The 24,960-nt window shown below is 50.0% G+C and overlaps 8 protein-coding genes across 8 annotated transcripts; 2 read left to right on the plus strand and 6 right to left on the minus strand.

The window, feature by feature from the left end:
- Positions 1-268: 268 nt before the first annotated feature.
- On the minus strand, positions 269-5,411 carry ino80 (chromatin-remodeling ATPase INO80; the record flags this gene model as incomplete). Its single annotated transcript, XM_057123147.1, has 4 exons — positions 269-462; positions 521-4,295; positions 4,354-4,833; positions 4,899-5,411. The coding sequence occupies 4 exons, from the start codon at positions 5,409-5,411 to the stop codon at positions 269-271; spliced, it is 4,962 nt and encodes a 1,653-aa protein (XP_056988880.1).
- A 1-nt stretch (position 5,412) lies between these two features.
- On the plus strand, positions 5,413-5,813 carry N7511_000723 (uncharacterized protein; the record flags this gene model as incomplete). The annotated part of the gene is made up of 2 exons (XM_057123148.1): positions 5,413-5,560; positions 5,590-5,813. The coding sequence occupies 2 exons, from the start codon at positions 5,413-5,415 to the stop codon at positions 5,811-5,813; spliced, it is 372 nt and encodes a 123-aa protein (XP_056988881.1).
- Positions 5,814-7,379: 1,566 nt separating this feature from the next.
- N7511_000724 (zinc-dependent alcohol dehydrogenase) lies at positions 7,380-8,552 on the plus strand (the record flags this gene model as incomplete). The annotated part of the gene is made up of 3 exons (XM_057123149.1): positions 7,380-8,036; positions 8,099-8,453; positions 8,506-8,552. 3 exons carry the CDS (start codon positions 7,380-7,382, stop codon positions 8,550-8,552), a joined length of 1,059 nt encoding a protein of 352 aa, XP_056988882.1.
- Positions 8,553-9,171: 619 nt separating this feature from the next.
- Positions 9,172-11,247, minus strand: N7511_000725 (putative GABA permease; the record flags this gene model as incomplete). The annotated part of the gene is made up of 8 exons (XM_057123150.1): positions 9,172-9,332; positions 9,395-9,788; positions 9,851-9,937; positions 9,992-10,524; positions 10,580-10,764; positions 10,872-10,885; positions 10,940-11,085; positions 11,148-11,247. The coding sequence occupies 8 exons, from the start codon at positions 11,245-11,247 to the stop codon at positions 9,172-9,174; spliced, it is 1,620 nt and encodes a 539-aa protein (XP_056988883.1).
- A 1,578-nt stretch (positions 11,248-12,825) lies between these two features.
- N7511_000726 (uncharacterized protein) lies at positions 12,826-13,308 on the minus strand (the record flags this gene model as incomplete). Its single annotated transcript, XM_057123151.1, has 1 exon — positions 12,826-13,308. One exon carries the CDS (start codon positions 13,306-13,308, stop codon positions 12,826-12,828), a length of 483 nt encoding a protein of 160 aa, XP_056988884.1.
- A 1,618-nt stretch (positions 13,309-14,926) lies between these two features.
- N7511_000727 (bifunctional K:H/Na:H antiporter NHX1) lies at positions 14,927-17,281 on the minus strand (the record flags this gene model as incomplete). The annotated part of the gene is made up of 4 exons (XM_057123152.1): positions 14,927-16,782; positions 16,865-17,014; positions 17,123-17,152; positions 17,239-17,281. The coding sequence occupies 4 exons, from the start codon at positions 17,279-17,281 to the stop codon at positions 14,927-14,929; spliced, it is 2,079 nt and encodes a 692-aa protein (XP_056988885.1).
- A 499-nt stretch (positions 17,282-17,780) lies between these two features.
- Positions 17,781-19,882, minus strand: N7511_000728 (putative sucrose transporter; the record flags this gene model as incomplete). The annotated part of the gene is made up of 4 exons (XM_057123153.1): positions 17,781-19,117; positions 19,181-19,502; positions 19,565-19,604; positions 19,689-19,882. The coding sequence occupies 4 exons, from the start codon at positions 19,880-19,882 to the stop codon at positions 17,781-17,783; spliced, it is 1,893 nt and encodes a 630-aa protein (XP_056988886.1).
- A 1,295-nt stretch (positions 19,883-21,177) lies between these two features.
- steA (sexual development transcription factor SteA) lies at positions 21,178-23,496 on the minus strand (the record flags this gene model as incomplete). The annotated part of the gene is made up of 5 exons (XM_057123154.1): positions 21,178-21,421; positions 21,471-21,554; positions 21,651-23,171; positions 23,223-23,322; positions 23,373-23,496. The coding sequence occupies 5 exons, from the start codon at positions 23,494-23,496 to the stop codon at positions 21,178-21,180; spliced, it is 2,073 nt and encodes a 690-aa protein (XP_056988887.1).
- Positions 23,497-24,960: the final 1,464 nt, after the last annotated feature.

Consider the following 24,960-nt stretch of genomic DNA (forward strand, 5'->3'; position numbering starts at 1 on the left):
ATGATAATACAGAGCAGGTTTTCACACGTTCACATGTATGTCTGCCAATTGAAAGAAAAACGAAAAGAGGAAAAGGAGGCAGGTGATAAAAATAAGACGATGATATAGGAAACAAGTGGAAAAAGAATGGGAGCAGCCAATAAAGAGAACGGTTAAAAAAAAGGTAAGATAAAAACACAGACATGTAAGACAGAAACAGATATCGAAGCTTTGACATAAACACCAGACCCAGTTTGCATTAATTGACAGTCATTGTTTTTTTTTTGGATTAATCAAGACCGCCGTCGCCGTCAATCAGACGCAGACGCTCCTTTGTGGTCTTGGCGCGTTTTGATGTACCCTTGCCTGGACCGCGGCCGCGACCACGCTTCGCCGGTGTTGCTGATGGCGAGTCAAGAGGCTCTTCTGCGGGCGTGGCAGTACCTGATGGCTTTGCGCTAGCATCGTCGAAGTTGCCCTCGCCTATTAAGTTGGTTAGTTGATGTTCATTTCACATTATAATTGAACATGGTAGTCTTACCTTCGTGGTACATGTCATCCAGGGTAAGATCACGCTTGCGCTTCGCAGCGGCCTTCTTTCCGCCCTTGGCGCCAAGTGTCTCGCCACGTTCAATGGCTTCCTTCTCCTTTTGTTCGATGAGTTCGGCTTCGTCATCGTCGGCAAGCCACAGAGCAATATCCTTGGTGCGGTTCTCGCGAGCACGGGTGTTGAAGTCAACACCACCGGAGGCACCTCCAGTAATGACGACACGCTGCACCTCTTCCTTTTGCAGGGCACGCTTGCGAATACGTTCTTCGATGGTGCCGCGGGTGATAAGACGGTAGACGGTAACCTGGCGAGTTTGACCCAGACGATGGGCACGATCCATAGCCTGTGAATCGATAGTAGGGTTCCAATCGGAATCGTAAAAGATAACAGTATCGGCGGCAGTCAAGTTAATACCAAGACCACCAGCACGAGTTGACAACAAGAAGACAAAGATCTCGGGGTTTGCCTGGAAGTCGGCGACAGTGTCGCGACGGTCTTCCAGCTTGGTGCTTCCATCCAGTCGACAGTACTTGTAGTTGCGGTAGGTCAGATACTCTTCCATCAAATCGATCATGCGAGTCATTTGGAAGTATAGAAGAACACGGTGGCCACCGGGCTTGAGTTCTCGTAGAAGCTCGTCCAATTTTGCCAGCTTACCCGAGTCCGTCACGAAGCGACGCATCGAGGGGACCTCGATGTGATTATAACGTCCCTTGAGCGAGAGTGGAGCCGGCAACATCGAAGGGCGAGAATAAGGCGTAGGATCCAGTTTTTGGGCGAGGATCTGCTCCTCGACTTGTCTGCTGACGTGAACAGACAGCGCTTGTCGGACAGATGTATTGAACAAAGCGTTATTGAACTCTCTCGATGCTTGTTGACCAGACGAAGACACTGAAATAGGGGGCGCGGAAGCATTAGGAGCAGCGCATGGCTCAATTAGATGTAGGCCTTGGCCTTCGAAAGCCGAACGAGAGACGGTCATCAAGTCTCGCATCCGACCCTCAACAGCAATATCTCGTACAGCACTGCGATCATTTCGTTCAACAATATTCAGCATAGAATGGGAGAGGACCGAGTTCTCCTTGTCTTCGCCTTCGTCATAGATGACATTCAAGCCAGAGAGCCTATTTGACTTGCCACGACGACTAGCAGCACGCTCGTAGGGACCAAGGCGTGACAGTTCGCTGGCCTCTCCTGCAGAAGTGTCCACAAAACGCAGGAAGGAGAATGCGCCATTCTCCTTGGCGCTCTTCTGGATATTTTCAGGTGTCCAGACGTTCATCAGGTGCGAGAGATACTTGTTCTGGAAACCGGCACGAGGGTTATCAGAGCCAGGAATATCAAGTCGACCAGTAGAACTGGATAACAAACGCGGCAGCTCGTAATCAATCAGGTTCTTAGTCGAGTATCGTACATCAACAAAGTTTCCCTCGCGCACGAACGAAGCAGTTTCCGCGAAGTATGCAGCAGAGAATGGAGACTTGGTCTCTGCGCGCTCGAAAAGATCGGGGTGGTTACAAACTTTTCGGAATTGCATGACCAAGTTCATCAAGGTGCTGCTGTCGGTGTCGTCGCCGGTGGCAGCCTTCTCGATGAGGTCGATGATGCTGACACGGTTGCGAAGGTTGGCATACAGGGCACGCTGGCGGTAGGTCAAGTCACAGAAAATGTCTTTCTCGACCTTGTCGCCAAGTTCTTGCTGCACATTCTTCTTCACGCGGCGCAACATAAAGGGCTTCAAGATCATGTGAAGACGCTTGAGCTGATCTTCATTGAGCTTGGTGTTACTCTGAGCATGGGACTCAATGTCCTTGGAGAACCATTCACTGAACTCATCGTGGGAGTCAAACAGAGTAGGCATAATGAAGTGAAGCAAAGCCCACAATTCTTGCATGTTGTTCTGAATTGGGGTACCTGTCAAGAGCAGACGGTTACGGCAGCTAAAGCCTAGCAAATTCTTCCATCGCGAGCTTGAAGAAGACTTGATGGCTTGAGCTTCGTCCAAAATCATGTATTGCCACTTGACCTTCTGGAAGTACTGAGCGTCAAGAACGACGAGCTGGTAAGAGGTGACTAGAACGTGGAATTCTGAATCTCGGTTGTAGGTGATGTGTTTTCGATCCCAGAACTTTCGCAAAATCTTACGGTCCTTGGCATTACCCCAGTACGGCAGGACCTTGAGGTTTGGTACGAAGCGAGTGATTTCTTGCTGCCAGTTGTGCAGGGTCGATGCAGGCGCAATGACCAGGAATGGACCCCAAATGTTGTGGAATTCTGCCAAGTAAGCCATGACGGAGATAGACTGGATGGTTTTACCCAGACCCATTTCATCTGCCAAGATACCGTTGATGCCCTGCTCATACAAGTTGACAAGCCAGTTGAGACCCTTCAGCTGATACTCTTTCAATTGGGCATTCAACATGGTGGGCTGAGAGATCTCAATGTCACCCAGACTAGTCGGGTTCTGGAAATTCATCTCGCCGTCATCGAAGGCAGCCATGTTATCTCCCTCTTGGTTGAAAGCCCGAGCACGGTCCTGAGCTTGCTGCACGGCGTTTTGAGCATTTGCCATGGCGGCTTGTTGAAGGACTGTTTCGTCCTCGGCATCGAAGTCGAGATCCTCGAAGGCGGTAGTTTTGGCGTTAGGGTTAGCCACGCTGTCAGGGAGGTTGACCGTGTGTGCAGATTCCTTGCCTGGTTGAACAGTCTCCCCGGTAGCTGCGACAGCGGCGTCTCCCTGTGCCTCATCGGTTTTGATTTTACGCCCAATGAAATGGGAGTACAATTCGGTTTGTGAGATAAGGAAGTTGAGCTTCCGCTTCTGTCGGTTGGCTTCACGGTCAGCCTCTGCCTTTTTGGCTGACTCAAGTTCCTGCTTCTCGGCCACGCGACGTAGATCACGCTCCTCGCGCTCGTTGCGCTTCCAGAAGGACATCATTTCACGCATGGTACGCTTGGCGCGAGCCTGTGTGTCCTTGGTACTCTTGTTCGTACGCTCTTGCCATTTGCGAGACTGCTTGCTGGCCAGTTGCGCCGTCTTGCGCAAGTTCTCTTGGCGAGTAGAGAGAGAGGTTGTTTTGATACGATACACCTTGGGAATATCCTTGCGTGCGATATCGCGCCAAATTTGCTCATAGATCTGGTTGTAGCCCTTACTGTCGTAGTGCAGTTGAGACATCGGAGTACCCTCTTTCGATGCCCCGGCATCTCTCCTTGGGGTGAGGTACAGATCGTCACCGTAACCGTCCATCCAGGCATCTTCGGCAAGTTGCTTTTCGCGCTCCTTCTGCTCCTTAGACTTTTTGGGGCGAGTACTAGGGCCAGCACGGCCTGACCGGCGTCGACTGGGGGAGGAGCGGCCAATGTGGAACTGGCTGACGGTCCCGCCCTCAAGGTTAGGAGCCAACGGAGTGACCTCGCCGAGCTCATCCGCCGCGTTACCACCTTCCAGGGCGCGCTTCGTAGTTCGGATCTTCTTTTGCGCTCGCTCAGCTTCGCGCAAGAACTTGGCTTTCTCTCCAGGCTCTAAAGCCTTGCTTGCCTTACGCTCAGCCTCCAGCTTCTTTTGCATTTCCTGGCGCACTGTGTTCTCACGACGGCGCTTCCGTTGCATATCCTTCTTGCGCTCCTTCTCGTCCTGAACTTCCTTCTGTTGAACTTCGGCCATCACAGCACCTTCATTGAGCGTTCGGAATCGTTCGGTGCCAAGGACAGCCTGCTTTTCGAAGGATCTGCCGAGATCAATCAAGAACTCGTTGCGACGGCGCTAAAAACGCAATTAGTATACACGAAAAAAAGAGATCGATGAATTTCTGTATCCCTACCTTTCTCCGGATTTGCTCTGTGCGGTTGGCGTCCAGTGAGCGTTTGTAGCCCTTGTCCCGATACCGGCCAAGTTCCGCATCGAAGCCAGGATCTTCAACATCGCTCTTTTCCGCTTGATCGATCTCAGCCGCAGCGCGGTTCACTTGCTCCAGGTCTACACCAGGTGGGAACGGCTTCCGAGGTGCTGGACGAGGTACGATATTGAGCATTTCCGATTCGGGTTTGGCGACCCCATTCGGAGCGTGTGGTGCTCTGGGGCCATCCATGTAGGGCTCCATTGCCCTTTTCTCTATCCTAGGATACACGTTTCCTGGCGCATGAAGGTGATCCATGTGTCTGTGTTCATACATGGAAGGGGTATGAGGCGCGGGAACAGGCATGGAAGCAGGCGGGGGTGATGGTTTTCTGGCAGGCTGGTCGTCTGACGGTCCGGACAAGATACTGGCGAAAGACATCGGATCCGCAGCTCTAGCAGGCTTCTAAGTGAAACACAAAACAAGGTCAGCAAACCACAAATCGTTTGGGGGGTTGGGATGATTCGCACGGTTTCTTGGGGCGAAACAGGTCTCGGCTCTCGCATCATCGAATGCCCGTATGAAACTCCATTGCCTCTCACATGGTAAGGAGACTCGGACTCTCTAGTAGGAGATTGCGAATGGCCTTCTGGGCGGCTGGGCGGATGGCCGTGCGATGTGGCGTAAGGTGAGATGCCGTTGCCGGGATGAACGGAGGCCGAGTAAGGGCGTGGCGGCGGAAGTTGGGCCCCGGCTGGGTGTCCCTGGAATTGCGACGAGGATTCCGGATGAGGGGGATGCGATGGCGCAGTTCCGTTCAAGGGCGCCAGCGATGAGGGCATTGGGGACGCGTGTGAAAAGTGAGGGCTTCGCGCGACAGCCGGCGGGAATGCGGGAGGTGTCTGCGGCGGGTGCTGATGGAACTGTTGCGGCGGTTGTTCATTGTTTGGATAATACTGATGATTCTTGTTGGGCGAGCTGTACGCAGCGTACCGATGCTGCTGAGTCGGGGACTGGGCGTTGTACGGCGGAGCGCCCGTCATGATGGCCGCGGTCCCCGGTGCGGGTCGAGCGCGTCGAAGACTTGATCACTCGGGGGGAGCTGAGGTCAAAGGAATTGAGCACTTGGGAGAAATCCTGGGTGTCCGAGACACTTGTCAAGGGGGGTTCGGAGGTCTAGCGTGGACGCGACGTCAGTGGGTTTTGGTTTCATAGGTGTAGGTGTGGTTTTCGGAGTATTGGCTGATGAAAGAAAGGGAGGGAGAAAGAAAGCAGGGCAGAAATACCTGGTGGGCGGATGGATTCGTTTGTGGTGGAAAGATGCAGGAGAAGTTTCCGTGGAGCCCAAGAAAGAGAATGCGCGGCCGGGCCTAGGCGAGATGCAGGGAGGAGAGGGGGACGAAGGTCAGAGAACGTGGGAGGAAAACCAAAAAGTGGCAAGTTGACCAAACGTTGAGACGACGATGAAGTCGGGGGAGATGAGAGGGGAGAAGGGGAGGAAGGGGGAGAAGGGGGAAGTTGCGTTCTGTTTCTGAATCGCTTCGTCTGGGGTATCAGCCGGGGCTTAGATCCGGTGTTTACCACCACTCTGTTAGGTGGGATTCTGCTCTTGTTTAGCTTTTCTCTACTCTATCTTTACGGTCTGGTTTCTTCGCATCTTCTTTTCTTGCTTCCCGTCGACTCCCACTGCTCCGATCTCGGTCCCGAGTCCATACAAACACACTGAAGCTCTCGGAGGTGGAGAGGCGGAGGTGGTGGTAATTCCAGGACATATGCGAACTTGAATACTTGCATTCGATTCCGAAGTCAACGGCGGTCGTGGGTTTGCTATTCAGGTGTTGCCATCTCGAAATGTGCCCCCAAGAACTAAGATGAGATTCCGGTGTCTTATCACCTGCGCCATTATTCCGGGGCACAGCAACTCCCACTGTGCGTCCATAGCTCCAGCACTGTCAAAAAGGAACATGTCCACAGAATATAGGCCGACTCATAGATCTGGCTAAATATAATAATAACATAGGGTCTATTTCTAGCTGACAGATGGGCAGGATTATCTGTCTATGTCATTCTAGTTGGCACAACTAGTGTCTTGGAACATAGACAGGCAGGATTCTCAACATGAAATGCCAGAAACAATTCCCCCCTTAATAGCCACATCTACAGTTCCAACCAAACCAAACCATTCCCAGTCTGCATGTCATCTCCCTAGATCGGATCCACAGTCATGAGATCGCGATTCCCCCAAGGTGTTCGCGCAGTGGGCATATAATTATCGTCTGCCCCCGATGAACGTCTCCCATGGTAATCCCGCCTAATAATCCTGCTCAATCGAGCTCCCATATACTCCTGCATACAACACTGTGGCGATCGTTGTACTTCTGCCCGGTGGTGACGTCCTCCACTCCCCAGCATAACGTGGGGGGTAAGAGAAACAGGATGATCGGATCCGGCACAGTCGAATCACATCTCAACAACTAGTCGGACTTTGTGCTAGATCGGAGGGTTTTGTTGTTGATATCATACGAGGCGCTGTAGGCGCTGCACTGGGTTCCTGTGGGCGACAAGAGAGGTCAGGGTTGGGAAGTGCATGGTGTTTCCCTTCCGGCCGATACTGTGGAGTGCCTCCCAGTGATTGACCCTATCACTCCCCGTTCAAGCTGTATACGAGTTCTAGACGGCTAGGCAGGACAGGGCACGGCGCATTTACAAATGCGGATGGACCAGGTAAGTAATTGACTCCAAATCCACCGAGCCAGGGTAGTTTGTCGGAACACCGGCCCATTCGATCGGACGGTGTCAAAGCCGGATATCATGGTCATGGTCAGGCAATGTGGCTTGCCATTGGTATAAGAACTTGGCCCTCTGTACAACAGCATCGATTTCAATTCTCCTAATTTCAACCCTTCTACACTTACACTTCCCACTTCTACATTTTTTCCACTTTCAACTTCCTCCCCATTTAATCTTCACGTCACCCTTCCCGTACATCAACATCAACATCAGCAACCACAATGTCCCCCTCCATCCCAGAGATGCAGTGGGCTCAAGTAATTGAGAAAAAGGGCGGACCACCGGTCTACAAACAAATTCCCGTCCCAAAGCCCGGTCCTGATGAAGTCCTCGTCAAAGTCCGCTACAGTGGTGTCTGCCACACTGACCTACACGCCATGAAAGGTGACTGGCCCCTGGCCCTCAAACAGCCCCTGGTAGGTGGCCATGAAGGGGCTGGCATCGTCGTTGCCAAAGGAGAATTGGCCCATGGTATTGATATTGGCGACCACGCCGGTATCAAGTGGTTGAATGGATCGTGTCTGGCTTGCGAGTTCTGCAAGACCTCTGATGAGCCCCTCTGTCCTCATGCTGAGCTGTCTGGATACACGGTTGACGGCACCTTCCAGCAATACGCGATTGGTAAGGCGGCGCATGTGTCCAAGCTGCCCAAGGAGGTTGCGCTTGATGCTGTGGCGCCGATTCTTTGTGCCGGTGTGACTGTTTACAAGGGTCTGAAGGAGTCTGGCGCGAGGCCTGGTCAGACTGTTGCTATTGTTGGCGCCGGTGGTGGTCTTGGCTCGTTGGCTCAGCAATATGCCAAGGCTATGGGATTGCGCGTGGTTGCTATTGACGGTGGCGAGGAGAAGCGTGCTATGTGTGAGCAGCTGGGTGCTGAGGTAACATTATAATATCGCGCTTTTCTAACTTGCATTCGAGCTTGGGCTAATATTTCTCTTAGGCCTACGTTGATTACACAAAGTCAAAGGACCTCGTCGAAGACGTCAAGGCCGCTACCCCCGAAGGCCTGGGTGCTCACGCCGTGCTTCTCCTTGCTGTATCGGAGAAGCCCTTCCAGCAGGCTGTAGAGTATGCTCGCTCTCGTGGCACGATCGTTGCTATTGGTATGCCTGCCAATGCCTTCCTCAAGGCTCCCGTCTTCAACACAGTCGTCAGGATGATCAACATCAAGGGCAGCTACGTCGGCAACCGCCAGGATGGTGTCGAGGCTGTTGACTTCTTTGCGCGTGGTTTGATCAATGCCCCGTACAAGACTGTTCCTCTGAAGGAATTGCCAGAGGTCTTTGAGCTAATGGGTATGCTCCATGGTCTTTACTATATTTCAACGTATGCTAATCACTTCTACAGAACAAGGCAAGATTGCCGGTCGCTATGTCCTCGAGATCCCAGAGTAAATCTATTTCTTTGCATAGATTGTTTGCAATAGAAACTAAAGTTCCGTGAGATCGACGCTGAGAAAGCTGCGTTGGGTGCAATACAGTATTTCAGCCGGTCGAACACGGTGCGGAGTTCTATTTCTGAAACTTTTCCTCTAATACAGACATCCAAGTGAGGCACTGAAGAAGGTGTTATGACGCCAGTTTTCTCTTTGTTGTCTATCTTTTATGCCAGTGAAGCGTCAATGCTTAATGAATCGTATCCATTTTACCTACATTCAACTCAACTTGCATGATCACCCATGCATATTTTACCCGAAAGTATAATCTCAATCAAGGTCCTGCCTTGAAACAGATAAGTCAGCCTGTGGCACTGCATAAAACCCATGGCGCCTGTCAGTATAGATAGGACCTGGACCTGGCACAAGAGCACCAGGAATAAATATTCCTAATCACCTGCTATCGACAACTTAAGAAAGGACGATGCAGCATGTTTCTTTCTGATCCTAGTGAGGAACAATTAATTGTAGATAGCCACTAATTTAATGAGCTTTCCCGCTACATTTTATCAGCTTGCATCATTATGAGAAATTCTTTGCAATTCTCCTAGTAAATCTAATCACTGACCTTGAAATATCTACTTTGTATCCATGTCTACATGGGTAGCCATACCCTCATCCTCAGGACTAACAGTAGTCTGCGGGCCCTTGTAGGTCTTCCTAGCATAAATATAGTAGTAAAGCAACGCCAAACCCCAAAGCGACCCATTAATAACAACCGTATAATTCATAGACGAAGCTAAACAAGTAAGTCAGCAAGCCATCCCAGACCAACAAGCCAAAGAAACGGGTCAGACTCACCCGAAGGATTAGGCCCCTCAGTAGGAATCATGCAAAGCACAATAGCAAACACCATATAAATAACCGCAACCCAGCCGATAGGCTTGCTGAAATATTTGCCGGTATAGAATTCACCGGGAACAAAGCTCTCGTTGCCCCAAAGTAAGCGGCAGAGAATAGGCGTTAGCCAGGCGAGGTCGTTGCCAGCTACGGCAAGAGAGAACAGAGCGTTTGCGGCGGCCTGGTCGATCAGGGAGAGAAGGCCGATGATGATAGATGCGGCGACAACGCCGCAGACCATGCGAACGGGCTGATAGCGCATGAGGCGGTGCTGGCTCACTTTTCGGAAGTAGTTGGAGAAGGGGAGGGCGCCGTCACGGGAGAAGGCCCAGCTTTGGCGAGACGCGGCTAGGACCTGTGTCTTGTTAGGGAATGGTGTACCTTCTAGGTTGTTTGTTGGATTCTCTGGGAACTAACGATACTAAGACCCATAAAGAATTGAACGATCATGTTCACAGCCATGAACCCAAGAGCGCCGTTTTTGCCGAGGGCGTCATAGTAGATCTGGGCCGAATGATTAGTGCATTGTCGACAGAAAGCAATGGAGATGAAACACACCTGAGCCATGGGCTGACCAAACTTCGAGCCCAGGATGCCCTCGATATCCTTACTCATCGAAGAAGCAATCACGGCCAGAGAAACAAACCCAAGGATACCACACAGACCAGATGAACTAATGATGCCCAGTGGTACAGCACGGGAAGCATGAGTTGCTTCTTCGCTCATATGCACGCAAGAATCAAATGCGCCGATAGTCCAGATAGGGGACAGCCATGCCAACATAAAGGCCCAACCAGTGGGCCATGTAGTGTAATTCTCGATATCACCGAAGACATAGGAGCCGGAATTCACAGGCGGACTGTTCTGCGACTTTCCAATCGGCAGAGCGATAAAGGTAGCGACGACTAGAGCGATGTTGAGGAAGATACACAGCGTCTGGATCTTGGGCATTACTCGCCCAAAGAAGATGGCGATAAAACCGTGTGCGGCGACTGTTGCCACATATGTGCCGTAGATGACTGATCTCGAAGCTGTCCAGTTGCCGTCTCGGGCGATGGAGATCATTGAGAGGAGCATGTTCGCGAATCCGTCTAACAGATTTGTTAATAGAGGCTTCCGTCTCGAGGAAAGAAAGCATTGACTGACAATCGATGGAGCAAATTCCTCCTACTAACCCGAGAGTGTTGCTATATCCCACTAGGAAACTGAGTGGGTTCTTCCATTTCTTCGCTGCGTAGTAGTGCGTCCAGAAGTAGAGTCCTCCGGCGGTAGGCATTGCAGATGCCATATCGGCCTTTGAAATATCGTCAGCTCTGGGCGATTTCCTGATGCTGTATAGAAAAAGCAGAGCTTACCATTGCCAAACTGACAATAAAGATAAAGACACTTGCTGCCAGCCATCCTGTCATATATTAGCACCAGAAATATCAACCCTCACAAGAATTGCATACCCTAGAGATCAGTCAATAGTCTATTCAACAAATTGGTATAGTGCACAACACTCACCCAAACCATACCAACCGGACCAGCCGGCATTGAAAACGACAAAGTCGAAGCAATAGAAGGCAACAAACCCATGATACTAAACGCAACAGCAAAAATCTGAAGGGTTGAGTAATGGCGTCGCAATTCCTGCTTATATCCCAAAGTTGCTATCCAACAGTTAGTCTCAACCACATCGGCACCCTCTAGCCAGAGATTAGACAAAACTTACCCAGCAGCTCCGTATCCCCAGCCTGCGGCTTCGATTCACGCCCTGTAGCCACCGAAGCAGCTTTCTTATGGGACATGACTTTTTCTAGTATATCAGCCATGATTGCGACAATTGCAGATTCAATATAGACCACGAAATCGAATAGTCGAAACAAGGAGAGAGAAAGATAACAAAGATCTGGAAATGCTCATCTGACAACAGCTATCCTTTATAGGATTCCACTCGGATGTACGAGGCAAAAACAAGCACCCGGATCAAGTAAGATAGAAAGATGAAAGAGATAAAAGAACGAGCCAGCGCGATAGCCCAGCTTATAATAATACTTGTACGCAGTATCCGTGCGCCTGCAGCGAACAAGGGATGCAAACAAGGCATACGAATAAGCTTCTAGCCAACTTCCATTTTGACAGGCTATGAAGCGATCAGCTATCTAATCTACCTATCTGGGATACCTTAACTGAGGGGTTAACTTGTACATCTACCTGTGCTGCATAACGCGGAAGCGGAACTTTACCGGCGTTTTGGATCCCTAGACCGTGCCTGTATTATATTAAGCCTATCTTCGGACATCGTATCCATAGATAACGTACCGTATTTCTTCACTTTTGGGCGCCCTGCGTTTTCGATTTGGGGTTCGGCCTCGCCGGTTTTGGCTCCATTAGGCGCGAAGTTTATGTACAGTGGTGTAACAAAAGTATTTGGCTGGTCGTACAGTGCTTAGGGTTCCACCTTCTGTCCTGCCGCTTTCTAGACCGCCTATACTAATTAGATATTCAAACCTCGCGATTGACGAACTAGTCATTACAAATGCTATGTAAGTACCGAGATATTCAAATATCTGGTAGGTGCAATGTCTCATTGGGGTTCCGATGTCATTCAGTATGATGAATGACATACTAGTTATTGCATTGCATGAATTCGGGAGAGTTTTGGCTGGCAGTAATGAAAAGTGGGTCAGGGGCCCAACGACCAAATACTTTTGTTACATGACAGAGTATTATTTGGTATCGGTATTACGGATACAAGGATTATCCCAGGTTGGCAAGATGCGTCTACTTGATATAAATTAGCGGTGGCCATATGACCTTTGACAGCCCCTACCTTTAAACGGTTTAGATGGTTAAACGTAAGGTACTTGACACGGGCCAAGAAGGAAATAACATGAACTTGTCGATGTCCAATGTTATCATCGGCTACGATATTCCTTAATCTCGAGTAGCAATGTCTGGCAGGGGGATGTACGCAGGTCTCTCGTGGGTTGTCTGCGGACTTATTCCCGCTTCTTCCAGAGCAGTCCATCCTAACCCGGCGAATTGACGGTGTCTCTCAATTAAACGCAGCCAGCTCAAATAATTGATCTGCGCTAATGGCTTGGCAGTGGGACTTGGAAAGAGTTACTCGGTGCTTATTGGTCAAGCCGATTTCGAGAATGACTGTAAATAGCGAACATCACATACAATATCCAACAGACTGTCACACAAATGAGATGATGATATAACAGTGAATTGCATACTCCGTAGATTCTCCCCTAGTTATTACCACCTTTAAATCAATCTTGTCAGTCCCTTGCCGTCATAGAAGTTCCAACTTCAAACCAGGTCTTTTCTATCCTTGAGAACCGTTATGGGCTACTACTCCCCTTCGGGGCGTGAGCTTGTTGTACCTAAAATCATTAGTCTCATGGGACAGCAGAACCGGGCATTTTTGAGCCGCTCCTATCATCGCTAGCCCCAGTGTGAGGCATCCAATACAGGACAGGTGACGGAGCACGACGCGGATATCTCACATCCCTGAATCTGCTCATCAGGTAATCCACACTACCCAAATTAATGCTGTGTTCCCAGGCTTGCTGTCTTTCAGGAAATTTGACCTCTTCAAGGTCGATAACCATCATCTGTCCATTGTCGCAGACCAGAAAATTACCCAGATCCAGGTCACAATGCTCGGCTCCGTACTTGTAGAGCTCCCGGAAGGCGTTCTCAAGACGAGACCTCAAAATACTTTCTTTGACACTCGCTTCGACTAGGTTTGCGATTTCACGTAGAGTAATCCCTTTGATCTCCGAAAAAATCAAGGCAGGGTGCCCATTGAAAGAGCCTTCGCCAGATAGAGTTGTGATTACAGTCCCTTGAAGCTTTTGTAGCCTCTGATAGGCAGGCATCTCAGCGCAAAACTCAGCTTCCTATTTGTTTTCTGTTGCTTGACGATGACTGTCCCTCGAAGTCCAAAACGGGGCTCCTCGAGTTCTAAGCGGTATACGGTCGAACGACGCTTATTTAGAAGCATATCTTTTGTCACGGTGATGCAATTTTCGCTAAATTGAAAAACCTATATTGTGTGAGCCTAGCAAAATCATCTAAGTTCTAAGTATAAATAGAGTGGTACCGGAGATTTCGCTATCTGAAGCATGATATCCATGGTGCTCAGGGCAAACGGCGCGACGGGAAAGGTCAAAGACGAGTGGTCAAATAAGGATGGGGATAGGAATCAGATAGGCACCCTCACCCTGCAGCACCATGAATGTCGTTGATTACTAACATTAATGTATATCAATCCATCGTTAGGGGTGTTGTACCTGTAAGATCCACTTGACCTCTGACCTACGATAGAACCTATTGTCATCCTAAGTGAATTATAGGGTTTGCAATTAGGTTCTACCTAAGGTATTACTTAGTAGCCAGTTCCTCAGTCAGAATTATTTGGCTAACAAGCTTATATAATGATAAATTACTCAAATAAGGGCGACTAGCTAATCAATGATAACCAAACGATCCAGCATTCTTCTACTACTTAGTGAGCAGAAATCAGCAAGGATTGAGCACATAGACAGAAAGGAAAGCCCAAGAAGTGGCAGAAGAAATCGACTACATAGGATATGAAATAGGTTACCCATGCGGTAGACTAGCACAATACGCCGGGCGAGTTACTATATTGTAGTTAACTTACTATACGACAACAACAGCAGAAGTAATACCGTACGTACTGTAATATAATCAGACCTGCTGTAACGACCCGAGTCTATCAATCTCGTCACAGATTCCAATCTAATTTGAACCAATGGAATATTCCGACCACAGAATACAAACCAAGCTACACCATCGTCGCCATCTCTTTCTCGCTGTATCTCAGCCACTTGCTTCGTGGCTGAACAAACACGGTACGGGCGCAAGTCGACCCCAAACAAGAATGGCGCCATACAGATACAAGCAGGTACAGCGTCTGCCTGAGTTCATGCTAGAGATAGCATAGCTGGTTCCGAGTGGTCGATAAGAACAATTGGAGATGTTGGAGAAAGGGGCGAAGCTATGCTTATCTTCTTAATGTGTTTCGAGTTAAATTTACGTGATGTTTATTGCTTTGATGTATAAATTTGATCTGTTCTGATTCTTTCTATTGAGTCACGGCGTTAAGTGTGTGGGTGATTGGAAGGTTGTGTCCGAGGTTGAGGGGAGATAGGCTGGGGATGTGTGGGGTAGGCTGAAATGCGGAGTGGGATTTCACTTTGGATACTATTTGTTATGCTGCGAACAGGAGAGGATATATGAATGACTTCAAAATTGTAATATCTTAATTGTCTTCTTAAGATACATGTTGCTGTTATTATACAGTCCAAACCGCGGACAGTAGACAAACAAAACAAAACAAAACAAAACAGCAAAAAACGTTCCTTCATGAGAATGCAGACCCAAACAAGAAAGGCTAAATATACATCCAGATCGAAGAAACATGCAAGAAAACCCCATCATCCTAATGTATAAAACTCAAGCTCAAACTCAAATTCAAACTGCTCCAGGGCCGGGTCCTTTATGGTTCGACTGATCTAGCAACAACGTAGGCTTGATGTAATCCTCGTCGAGTTGACGGAACCAAGCTGCGTGATCACCGGTAGCACCACCAGACCATAGATCCCGCAGGGCCTCGCGAGCCGTGAGACCTGGCACCGGTCGGGAAGGCGAGACGCTGGTCGAGGCTGCGATGGGGGATGGGGCGTGAGGCGAATTCGAGGGCTGGGAGGCTGATCGTCGGAGACGCGAGGCGCCCTCTGCGGCGGGTGGGAGGTCGTCATCGGAGACCTCGAACTCGTCTGGGTCAACGGGGTGGTTGGCGCGGCTGGAGCCGGAGGGTGGCAGGCCGAATTCATCATCGCTGCCTGGGCCGACAGCGTCGCCGTCGAGTAGAGTCGCGGCGGAGGAACGGTCACGCCAGGATTGATCTTTGTTGCTGTATGCCGCGGAGTACATACGCGTATGGGTGTGTGGTGGGCTCGGGCGGCGGTTATTGCCGCTTGAGTAGCTGTCTGTTCGCTCCCCGAGACCAGCACGTGGAGCTGCAGGTGTAACGCCGTCCATGGGGATGACGGAGTCGGCGCGGCGTGGGGTGTAGCCCAGGCCTGTATCGGAGCGCTTGTAGTAGGTTCCTCCGTGGGTGACCTCAATGTCAAACTCGTCATCTGAGTCAAGCTCCTCTACCACACCAGTTCGGATGCCGAGAATCTCCAGCATTCGTGCCGTGGTGCCACCAAAGATGATGACGGTCAACACGACAACGACCAGAACCGTAGCTCGAAGTGCTGGGGCGTTGACGCCCGAGAGACCGGCTGCCAGCGCAACACCGACGGCACCACGCAATCCAGCCCAGAATAGCATGGCCTGGTATGCGAATGGGAGCTCATCAGCAACCTCGACACCACGGCGGCGGGCCCGATAGCGAAGGAACCAATTGATAGCCTTGGAGAGCGGGAACACAGCCAGATAACGTGCGAGACAGATACCAAACACAGAAACCAAGATGAACAATGGGTTGAACTGCAGGTTAGCCTCAACGAAAAGATCAAGACCGAGGTAAATGAAGATAAAGTTCTCCGACAGCTGAGCCATGACCTGGAACAGGTATTTCGTAGTCAACTGCGTGCGACGCGACATGTTGTAGTAGGCATAATGCTTGAGGGTAATGCCACAGAACAAAAGCGAGACAATGCCCGACAAATGCACGCCATTGGAAAAGAAATAACTGGCGTAAGCAATGAGAATGATAAGACAGCTCTCGATCTTGGGCATGCGCCGCACATGGGTGTACTTGAGACCGAGCGCGGTTGCAATTCCAACTAGCATGCCAACCAGCATACTACCGAAGAACACAAGCAAGAAAAGTCCAATGGCTTCGAAGAGATTGAGGAAAGTCAAAGAGCCGGCTTCACTGTCAGCGTACTTCTGCGCTGTCTCGAACAGCACAATAGCAATCGCATCGTTCAAGATCGACTCGCCAAAAATGATGGTATAAAGCTTCGGCTCGACCTTGTACAGGTTGAAAATAGCCAAAATGGTAACGGGATCCGTAGCGGAGAGGGTCGCGCCAACTGAAATAGCCTCAACAAAGGAAATGTTCAGCCCATTTAGCGGGATCCGTGTCCAAAGGTACAGAACCAGACCGAGCACAATGGCCGAAATAAAGGTACCAGCAAAAGCAAACGTGAGAATAGTGCCGATATGCCGGAAGAAATTTGCTTGGTGAAGTTCGTATCCGGAGGCGAGGATAATTGGAGGAAGGAGGAGGTTGAAGAAGAATTGGTAATCAAAAGCGACGCTATCTTGCATTGTTGACTGCGTTAACCTGATGATCAAGCCGACGAACATGCCTAGCAACTGTCAGTATTTGCAATCCAATCCGCGCTGCGCGCTGCGCATTGTGCATCGAAGCTCAGAGTATATGTAGCATACCTGCAAAAATAGATAGAACCGTCTCATGGACAGCTTGGATCTTCTTCTGTTGAAGCATGTAGCTAGTAAAGAGAGCGAACATCAAGAGCATGATCATAATGAACAATGCCCAAGAGCTCGTAATCTCCTTGTTTCCAGCCTCGGGGGCATCTGCAATGAGAAGTCATAGTTAAATCACCGCAGTTGTAAGAGCGCTATACAGCCGGACGGGAGGGGGATGATGGCACGATGAGAGGGGTGGAAGTCAGGCACGCATACCATCGGGATCTGAGTCCTCAGCGGCTCTCCCTGGAATAGAAATACAATGTTAGCTAGTCATTCTTTATGTAGAAATAGAACGCGGTGTTCAAGAGCGCCGATCAGAGGGGACATACGGAGCAGGGCGTGGACGGCATCGTTCATGAATTGGGTCGCCATGGCGGCGCCTTAGGAGGTATCGAGGACCAGCGCAGACTGGTAGTTCACTCCCACAGTGAGTTGTAGATGTGACGAGCAGGCGCACATAATCCGAGCGGATGGGACTTGCGACGAGATGAGGTTGATACGCGCGGAGTTGGGGTTGGGGCCGGAGTTGCAGACAGATGGCCTGGATGGGGGGTATGGTATGGAACAGAACAGGACAAATTACAGGCGGTCAAATTGGGCGGTAGGGCTGGGATACCGCGCCCGGAGATAACGTATGTGTAATGTTCGGTTATTGTAATTCTGAAATATCACACGTGGACCAGCCGCGCAACTGCCAAGAAACGGGAAACAGCCAAGGGGCTGGAAGTCCATACTTAGCAACACAACATCAATGATCATGTTATAAGTTAGGTTATTGCTCTACAGGCCCACATGTTCTCACCCTTCCCCCTTGGTGAGGTGGACACAGTACATGTATGTTCTATCAAGTTCTAATGCATTCACGTCTCTATCAACGGAGTCTCCTCGTCAACCAAGCAGCCACCAAAGCAGCACACCCTCCAAAACGTAGCACCCACCCGACACTATCATCCCAAGGCTCCCCTCTAGGCTTTTGAGCAGCCCTGAAGATAGCACTGCAGACAAGACTGGAGAAAATTTGCGGGAATGAAACAGCCATGTTGTGAAGCCCAAGGACGATACCAGCCTGAGCTACGTCGTGCTCTTTAGAATGACCATGCTCAATGTCATCATCAGTAGCAGCAGTCTCCTGATCACCATGCTCGTTGGACCATTCATGAGCCTCAGGGGCTTGATACTGGCCATCCGTACTACCGGAAGCACTGGGCTCATCAAAAGCCCTAGCGACATGGCGATGACGCCGGGAAGGATCATTGCGAGCAACTTCAGCGGAGATAAGAGCGAAAGGCGCCCAGAGTGAAACAGCCCATGGGATACCGACCAATCCAACGAACGCGGAACCGGCTTGGTGGGAGGAAATGAAAAGGGTACTGAACATGCAAAGGGCGAAAATGATGTGGGAAATAAGCCAGACCTGTTTAAGAGTTAAGCCTGGTATTTGTAGACGTGAAAGCCAAGTCGGCTTGCCTTCTGCCTCGTGGCGTGGCGTAGCGTCGAGCAGTGGTTCGGATGCAGTGCCTATTGGCATGCCTGAGATTGATACTCTCCTGTTGGTCTCTTCTTCGTCCTCATTGAAGTGCCCGCTCAGAGAGGCTGGCTGCGATGATGTCTTTGGGGCAGGACTGTATGTAGGCGCCACAAAAAGGGGGAGGAGAGTATTTGCGAGGAACGATATGATAGCATATATGAGAAGAGCAAACGCGCCCATCCGTGTAGCATCTTCCCAAGCTTCATCGATCTTCTCTTTTGAGAGATTGGGGTTCTCAGCGAAGATCGGGTTAACGTATAATTGTCCGATATAGGTGGTAGAGTAGAATAGGAACGGGAACCAGCCAACCCACGCAGCAACCTGAACCTCGCAAACACGAGAAATCTGCGTCGGCAGGCTGCGAATAGACTTAATGACCTGCCGGAAGAACGAGATGATCCCAAGCTTGTCTTCAACAGGTGGGTCGAGTCGCGGGTCACGCTCTTTGATGTAAGCGCAGCTGATAGCGATAGTGACACTCAAGAAGACTGAGGCTAGTACGCAAAGAGCCTTGAACTGGGTATTTCCCAGGAACGGGACGAGCCTTGGGAGATCTAGGTAGCCGAAGATGTAACCTAGGATATTTCCGACGCCTATCAGTCGACTTGCCCAGGCATTAGCCAATTCCTGTTGATGTGCTGGGCAATTGTCGACAATAAATGCCCTGATTGCAGCTTGCACTGTATATGAACATGGCCATGTTAGGTTCATTGCCACCAAGGTTAGATCTTCACGGTACATACCGGTAGCAATAGCAAAATCAAGACAATACATCAAGATCGTAGCCGCGATATTAATGACAATCTTCGTCCCATGTGAACCAGAATCCACGCCGAAAATCGACAGGAACCCGCCCACAATTTCCCTCACCCATGCCAGAGCTAGTAATGCAACTATAGTAGCTGCACAGCCAACAACCATAAACGGCTTTCTCTTGCCCCATGGCATACGACAATTATCGCTTCTGATGCCGATATAAGGCTGCACCAGTCCACCAGTTAAAGGACCGGCGATCCAGACGAAGGCCAAGAGGGCTTTGCTCATTCCGAGAGATAAGAGGTATGGCTATACCATGCGGTCAGTGATTTTGTTTATGAAAGTGAACCATGCGTGGGTTGTATACTCACCGATCCATTGGACAGTTCAACAGACCATACAACTTGAAGCCTATAAGATAAAAAGAATAGCATAAGCATTCACCTCATAGCTTACAGGTTCCAAAGAATCGAAAGCAAGACAGTTTATACTTACCCACCAATGGACAAAGTCAAAAGCAACATGTACAACGCACCCTTGGTCCCCTCATGATCAAGACCACCATTCAAGAGCCGCGCATCTTCATTTCCTTCACCATGCCTATCTCCTGATCCAACTCGAACCGGAGAAGAAGGCATAAGGGGCGATCCCTCTTCAGCAGGGCTACGCCGTCCACCAACCTCTCCCATTAGATCTTCGGAGGGCAAAGATTATGGCCTTGATTTAATCCTAATTATGACGGTAAGCAGTGTCGCCGGCGAAGGCGATAAAAACAGAAATACCCTTAGTCGCAGATGAGGAACCGTGCGCGGATATAATACCACATAGGACTTCTGGACTTAAGCGTGGAGTACTTCCAACCGCCGAGACGTGGGGTAATCCGGAATGTGGCTGAGCTTGTCTTGTCTTGTCGGATCAGATCAGGTGTTACTGCGCCCCCCTGTAGATGAAATTCCGAGGTCTCTGATCCAACGAGTGTATTGTACTGTGTGTATTGGTGTGGAGTAAAAGCAACTCGGGGAGAGGCCGCAAATTACATGTAACCAACATGGAAGTGGACACGTATTACAGGTCTAGGTCTCAGCGCGATGTGATGTGATAGTCAGACAGGACTGTGTAGTCGGTCTGGCATGAAATGGAATGAGATCGGCGATGAGTGGCATCCTATCACGTCTTCAGGAGCGACGTCAGCAGCACGTGATTATGTTTCCATATATAGACATCCTACAGGGTAAACAAACAAGCCACCATTACAAACAAGTCGAATTAAAATATTGTCCAATATGAAGGGTAATTTTCAAGTTTTTAACATCCAATTCGAGTTCGTTACAATATGTCACTGTCTATATATGATATGATGAATAATTTAAACAAAAAAAATAGCCGTAGCTGTAGTTAAAACACGAAACAGCCCTTCCCAATATCCCAGCCTAGCCACTCTTCCTGGATAATGCCTGATAACCCAAGACAGAGAAAAGCAGAAGCTTTCCCAATATTTCCATATACCAATTCCAATTCCAATATCAATCCCAAGTCCATCCGCCCGGGCATTGAGATGTCCGCATCACGTCCCCGGGTGCCCGTTCCCGCCAGGCAGCATGAGATGTAAGTGGCTGCCAAAGTAACCCAGTTCGCATGCAAAGGGGGACTAAAGAAGCCAACGCCAGATATATAGTGGCTGATGATTCCTGTAGACACCCAATTGCACAGCGCGAATCAAAATCCGAACCGATCCAGCAAAGATAAACAACACGAATAAAAGAATAACAGAGAAGCAGAGATGCAATATCACAGAGGCTATACAGGAACCGCGGTATGTGCGGGGCCGCATTGGTCGATGTGACAATGTGCGATTAAACAGGCGATATAAACCCGAGACCAATGACGCCTGTATACGCCCCAGATTCCTAATGAAAGACATCACAGAAGGGGCAGAGTGGAAGCATCAACTGAAGATTTGTTGGTGCATCGTACTCCGTCATCCTCACATGCGTTGCTGCAGAAGCTGTGGAGCGATCATGTGTGAAGCAACCATGTTGGGCATGGCGGATGGCATGGTCATAGGAGCTGGCATTGTCATGTTCGTCATGTTCATCATAGTATGAGCCGGTTGGGGCGGGGAGATGCTCTCCCTTTGCGAACCATACTCGTTCTCATCATTCTCTAGGTCATCGTCGTTGGGGACGATGGTTTGACCGTCTTGTTGCGCTTCGTGGATCCGACGGTGTCTAGTAAAGTTAATACAAAGAACGCGAAAAATTATATGGCTTAACTTACTGTGCGAGGTTGTCAGACCGCGAGAAGGCCTTTGTGCAAAACGGGCATTCGTAAGGACGCTCTTGAGTGTGTGTTCTCACGTGTCTAGATAGAAGTCAGTTGCCGTACGATTACGGTGCAGATCGCCCCACCGACGTGGCGATGTGGGCTGATGCAAAAATAGAATGGAGGTGAGCTTACCTCTTAAGATGCTCTAATCTCTTGAACACTCTGCCACAGGAGGGAATCGGGCAGGAGTGGGACTTCTGGGGGTAAGGTCCCAGCTCCATCATGGTGGCACTCCTCGCTCTCCGAGCAGGTCCCGGTACCGAACGCTCTCGACTAGTCCCATTTGAAACTGCAGCCTCCATAGATGCATTGGTCGGCAAAGCAGTAAGATCATCCGGTTGGTTTGTCATTGGAACTGAGTGTTGACCAGTGCTCTGGTCGAGGTTCTGCAGAGGAGTACCATGTCGAGACATCTCCCGCATAAGATCCTTTTGAGGGAGCATCGCACTTGGGTATGTACGAGCGAGATCTTGAGCGGACTCATCGCCCTCTGCAACCGGGGCCACTGAGCTAGATACCGAGCGGCGTAGGTCACTAGGTCTATGAGCAGCGTAGGGAATTGGCTGAGCGGATGGAGTCGTGGATTGGACGTGAGCTGGAGTGCCGGGGGTGACATTCGCAGAGTTGGGCGGGATGGAAGATCGACGCCTGCGCTGCTTGTAGGTCGGAGATCCCTCGATGACGGAGTACGGGTTCGAGGAGTACGACCGAGGAGCCGGAGCATAATGAGCGCTAGCCAGATTCGACGGAGGCAGCTGGATCATGGGGTTGTATGCGTGCCCACTGGAAATATCTGGAATCGCTGTGTAAAGTCCTGTGTCTTCATTGGCGATATAAGCGGGCTCCGATCCCAGGCCGACCGAGTGTTGTGGCGGGGTGACTGGCTCGAAAGACAGTCCCCGGTTGCTGTAGTCCTCGTATTGCGAAGACACAAACGAAGGCGCAGGCGAATACTCGTAGAAGGTCGGCATAGATGAATGACGTTGGTGGACGCGGTGAATAGGCATTCCGTTGCGATCGTACTGGATAGGGCCGAAGTCCTGCTCGCGCTTAATAATGCTCTGGACTAAGGTGTGCGACAGGGGCATCGGATGTTGGCTGTACATCGGATTCACATTGTCGTCCTGGAGCATTGGAATCGCTGGGGGAGCCATCTGCGGGGGAGGCATTGCGTCAACGGTCCGAACCACGGGGGAGTTGGGCTGGCCATATGTCGTACTTGCGTGGGCAGCAAACGAGGACGAGTTCGCTTGTTGAGCTTTGGTCAATTGCTCGTACAGAGACTGGGACGAATCGAATTCAAAGGACATGGCCGGTTCGCTGACTGCGACCGTAGTAGCCTCCTGGTTCATCTTCTCGCGCTTCAGATCCCGTTCCAGTGCATCCAGGAATAACCGGTCGTGGGGCACGCTGTACCAGTAGAACACCTTTTGCTTCTTTTGCGTCCGGATACAGTTGTTCTTGTACAAATAATCCAGGAACGCACTCTTAGGTTCCTCCAGTGTCGCGTCGGTTCCAGCCTTGAGGTTTCGCAGATCGGAGAAAATGCCTTCCTCAAACTTTTTCGAGTTCTTGACCGGGCGTCCAAAGGCTTGGAATCGGAATGCGAGGCATCGGACAATATCGGTACCGGAAATGTGGAACAGGTTACTCCTATGAGATGGTCAATGACTTTCCCTAGTCACTCACTGCGGTAAGACTAACCAGAGGACGCAAGAGACATAATCGCCGGTGGGAAGCAAGAAACGGCGAATGAGCTGATCGGGAGGCCAGTCGACAGGAGCAGACAGGAGGAAGTATTTCACTAGCCAATATCAATACAATGCTCTGGCGCAAAGACCATTAATAACATACAGTTATCCACTTGTTGCAAGGCAACCTGCGCATCATGCGGTAGACTTTGCTGGGCTTCGGTCGAGAGCATAAATGTTTCAGGTTTTTGCGGCGGAGGCATCGGGGCACCTGGTTGAGGATACATTTTGTTGTTCTTTTATAAATGCGCACTGCATAACCAGTCAGTTCCGACCGGGAGGGGGCAGTTGATAACACCTGCGCAAACAAAGAAGCGGGTTGGATCAAAGAACCGCATTCTCTGCCACTGTGCTGCGGCTGAGACTTCGAATCAGCACTCACCAAAATAGATCAATGCAAAGAGATCAGAAGCGCGAATGTCAACGCTGCAATGTCCAATGTAGACAGGATGTGAGCGGCCACGATATGGGAAGAGGAACCAGCCTCTGGAATAAAGAAAGATGAGAGATTTCACTGGACCAGCCGGTAAGCTCTTGGGTATAGTATATTCTCGCACAGCGGAAATAGAAACGAAAGTGAAGAGGATGATAAAGATGAGATGAAGAAGGGGGAGAAGAAGAAGAAGTAAGGCGGTTAGAGAGCCCTGACCGGTCAGAAACTAGTAAGTTAGTGTTAGTCATAGCGTTGCGGGCCAGGAAAGCTGTTAATTACGCTGTATTTTACCATTTGGTACGGGCATCCCATTTTTAGTTCTCTGCCCCCGACTGTTTTCCTTCCCACTTCTTCACTTGTTTACTTGTTCACCTTTTTGCCCTCTGGACCTCTTGACGTAGGAGCTATTCCTGTCCTGTATTTCCTGAAGAAAACACCCCCCTCAACCCCTACCACCAGTACGAAGTATGGAAGTGACCAGTCTACAGTGATATTCACATCACCTTCTCCTTTCAGCACGCTTCTAGACAGGGAATCGACCTTGGAGTCCAACGGGAGTGGAGTGGACCCAGCCAAGGCTCATCAAACTGGCGCTGGGACCTGAAGCACCCGCTCTCTCGTTTCAGAGTCTCAGTGGGCGCTTACATGCAGCCACTGAAACCGTCCCACTCCCGGTTGAGCGACCCCTGGTATTTTCTCCGAAGTCCCCGTATCAACGGTTGTGGCTGTTGGATCTTCTATCTTCCGGCATATCCGACTATACTGATCATATAGGACTGGTCGAATGCAGCATGCAGCGTGCAGATATACATGTTTACATGTCTGCCTCCCTATAACTTCCTTGAATCAGGTGATTCACGTGTTAGCGCAAAAATCAGGCCATTCACAGGCATTTTCTGATTATTGCTCCATGGGCCACTCATGTCATAAGTCCAATCTAGGAACCGATGTTTTTTTTTCCGTTATACCTTTTCTCTTTTTTTTTTTTCAAAAGGCTGGGAATCCAGCATCAATGCTTGGCATCTGAAGCTCAGGAGCTTTTCACCCGTACCGAACCCACCGGTTAGTTGAGATTTCATATCTTTACCCCAAAAGAGCTTGGTGTTCCCGAATGAATCCGAACACTCCGTATGCTTGTACACAGATCTATCTTATGAAACCATCACCATGTCTCACACCTCGGACACAAAGTCGATCAAACCAAGATAAACTTTGTCTCTTGTTGCCCCAGGGGGGTGATGGGGGGAGAGCCCCGTCA

The sequence above is a fragment of the Penicillium nucicola genome (assembly GCF_028828085.1).
Source record: "Penicillium nucicola strain IBT 29836 chromosome Unknown utg000001l, whole genome shotgun sequence".
NCBI classification, from domain to species: Eukaryota; Fungi; Ascomycota; class Eurotiomycetes; order Eurotiales; family Aspergillaceae; genus Penicillium; species Penicillium nucicola.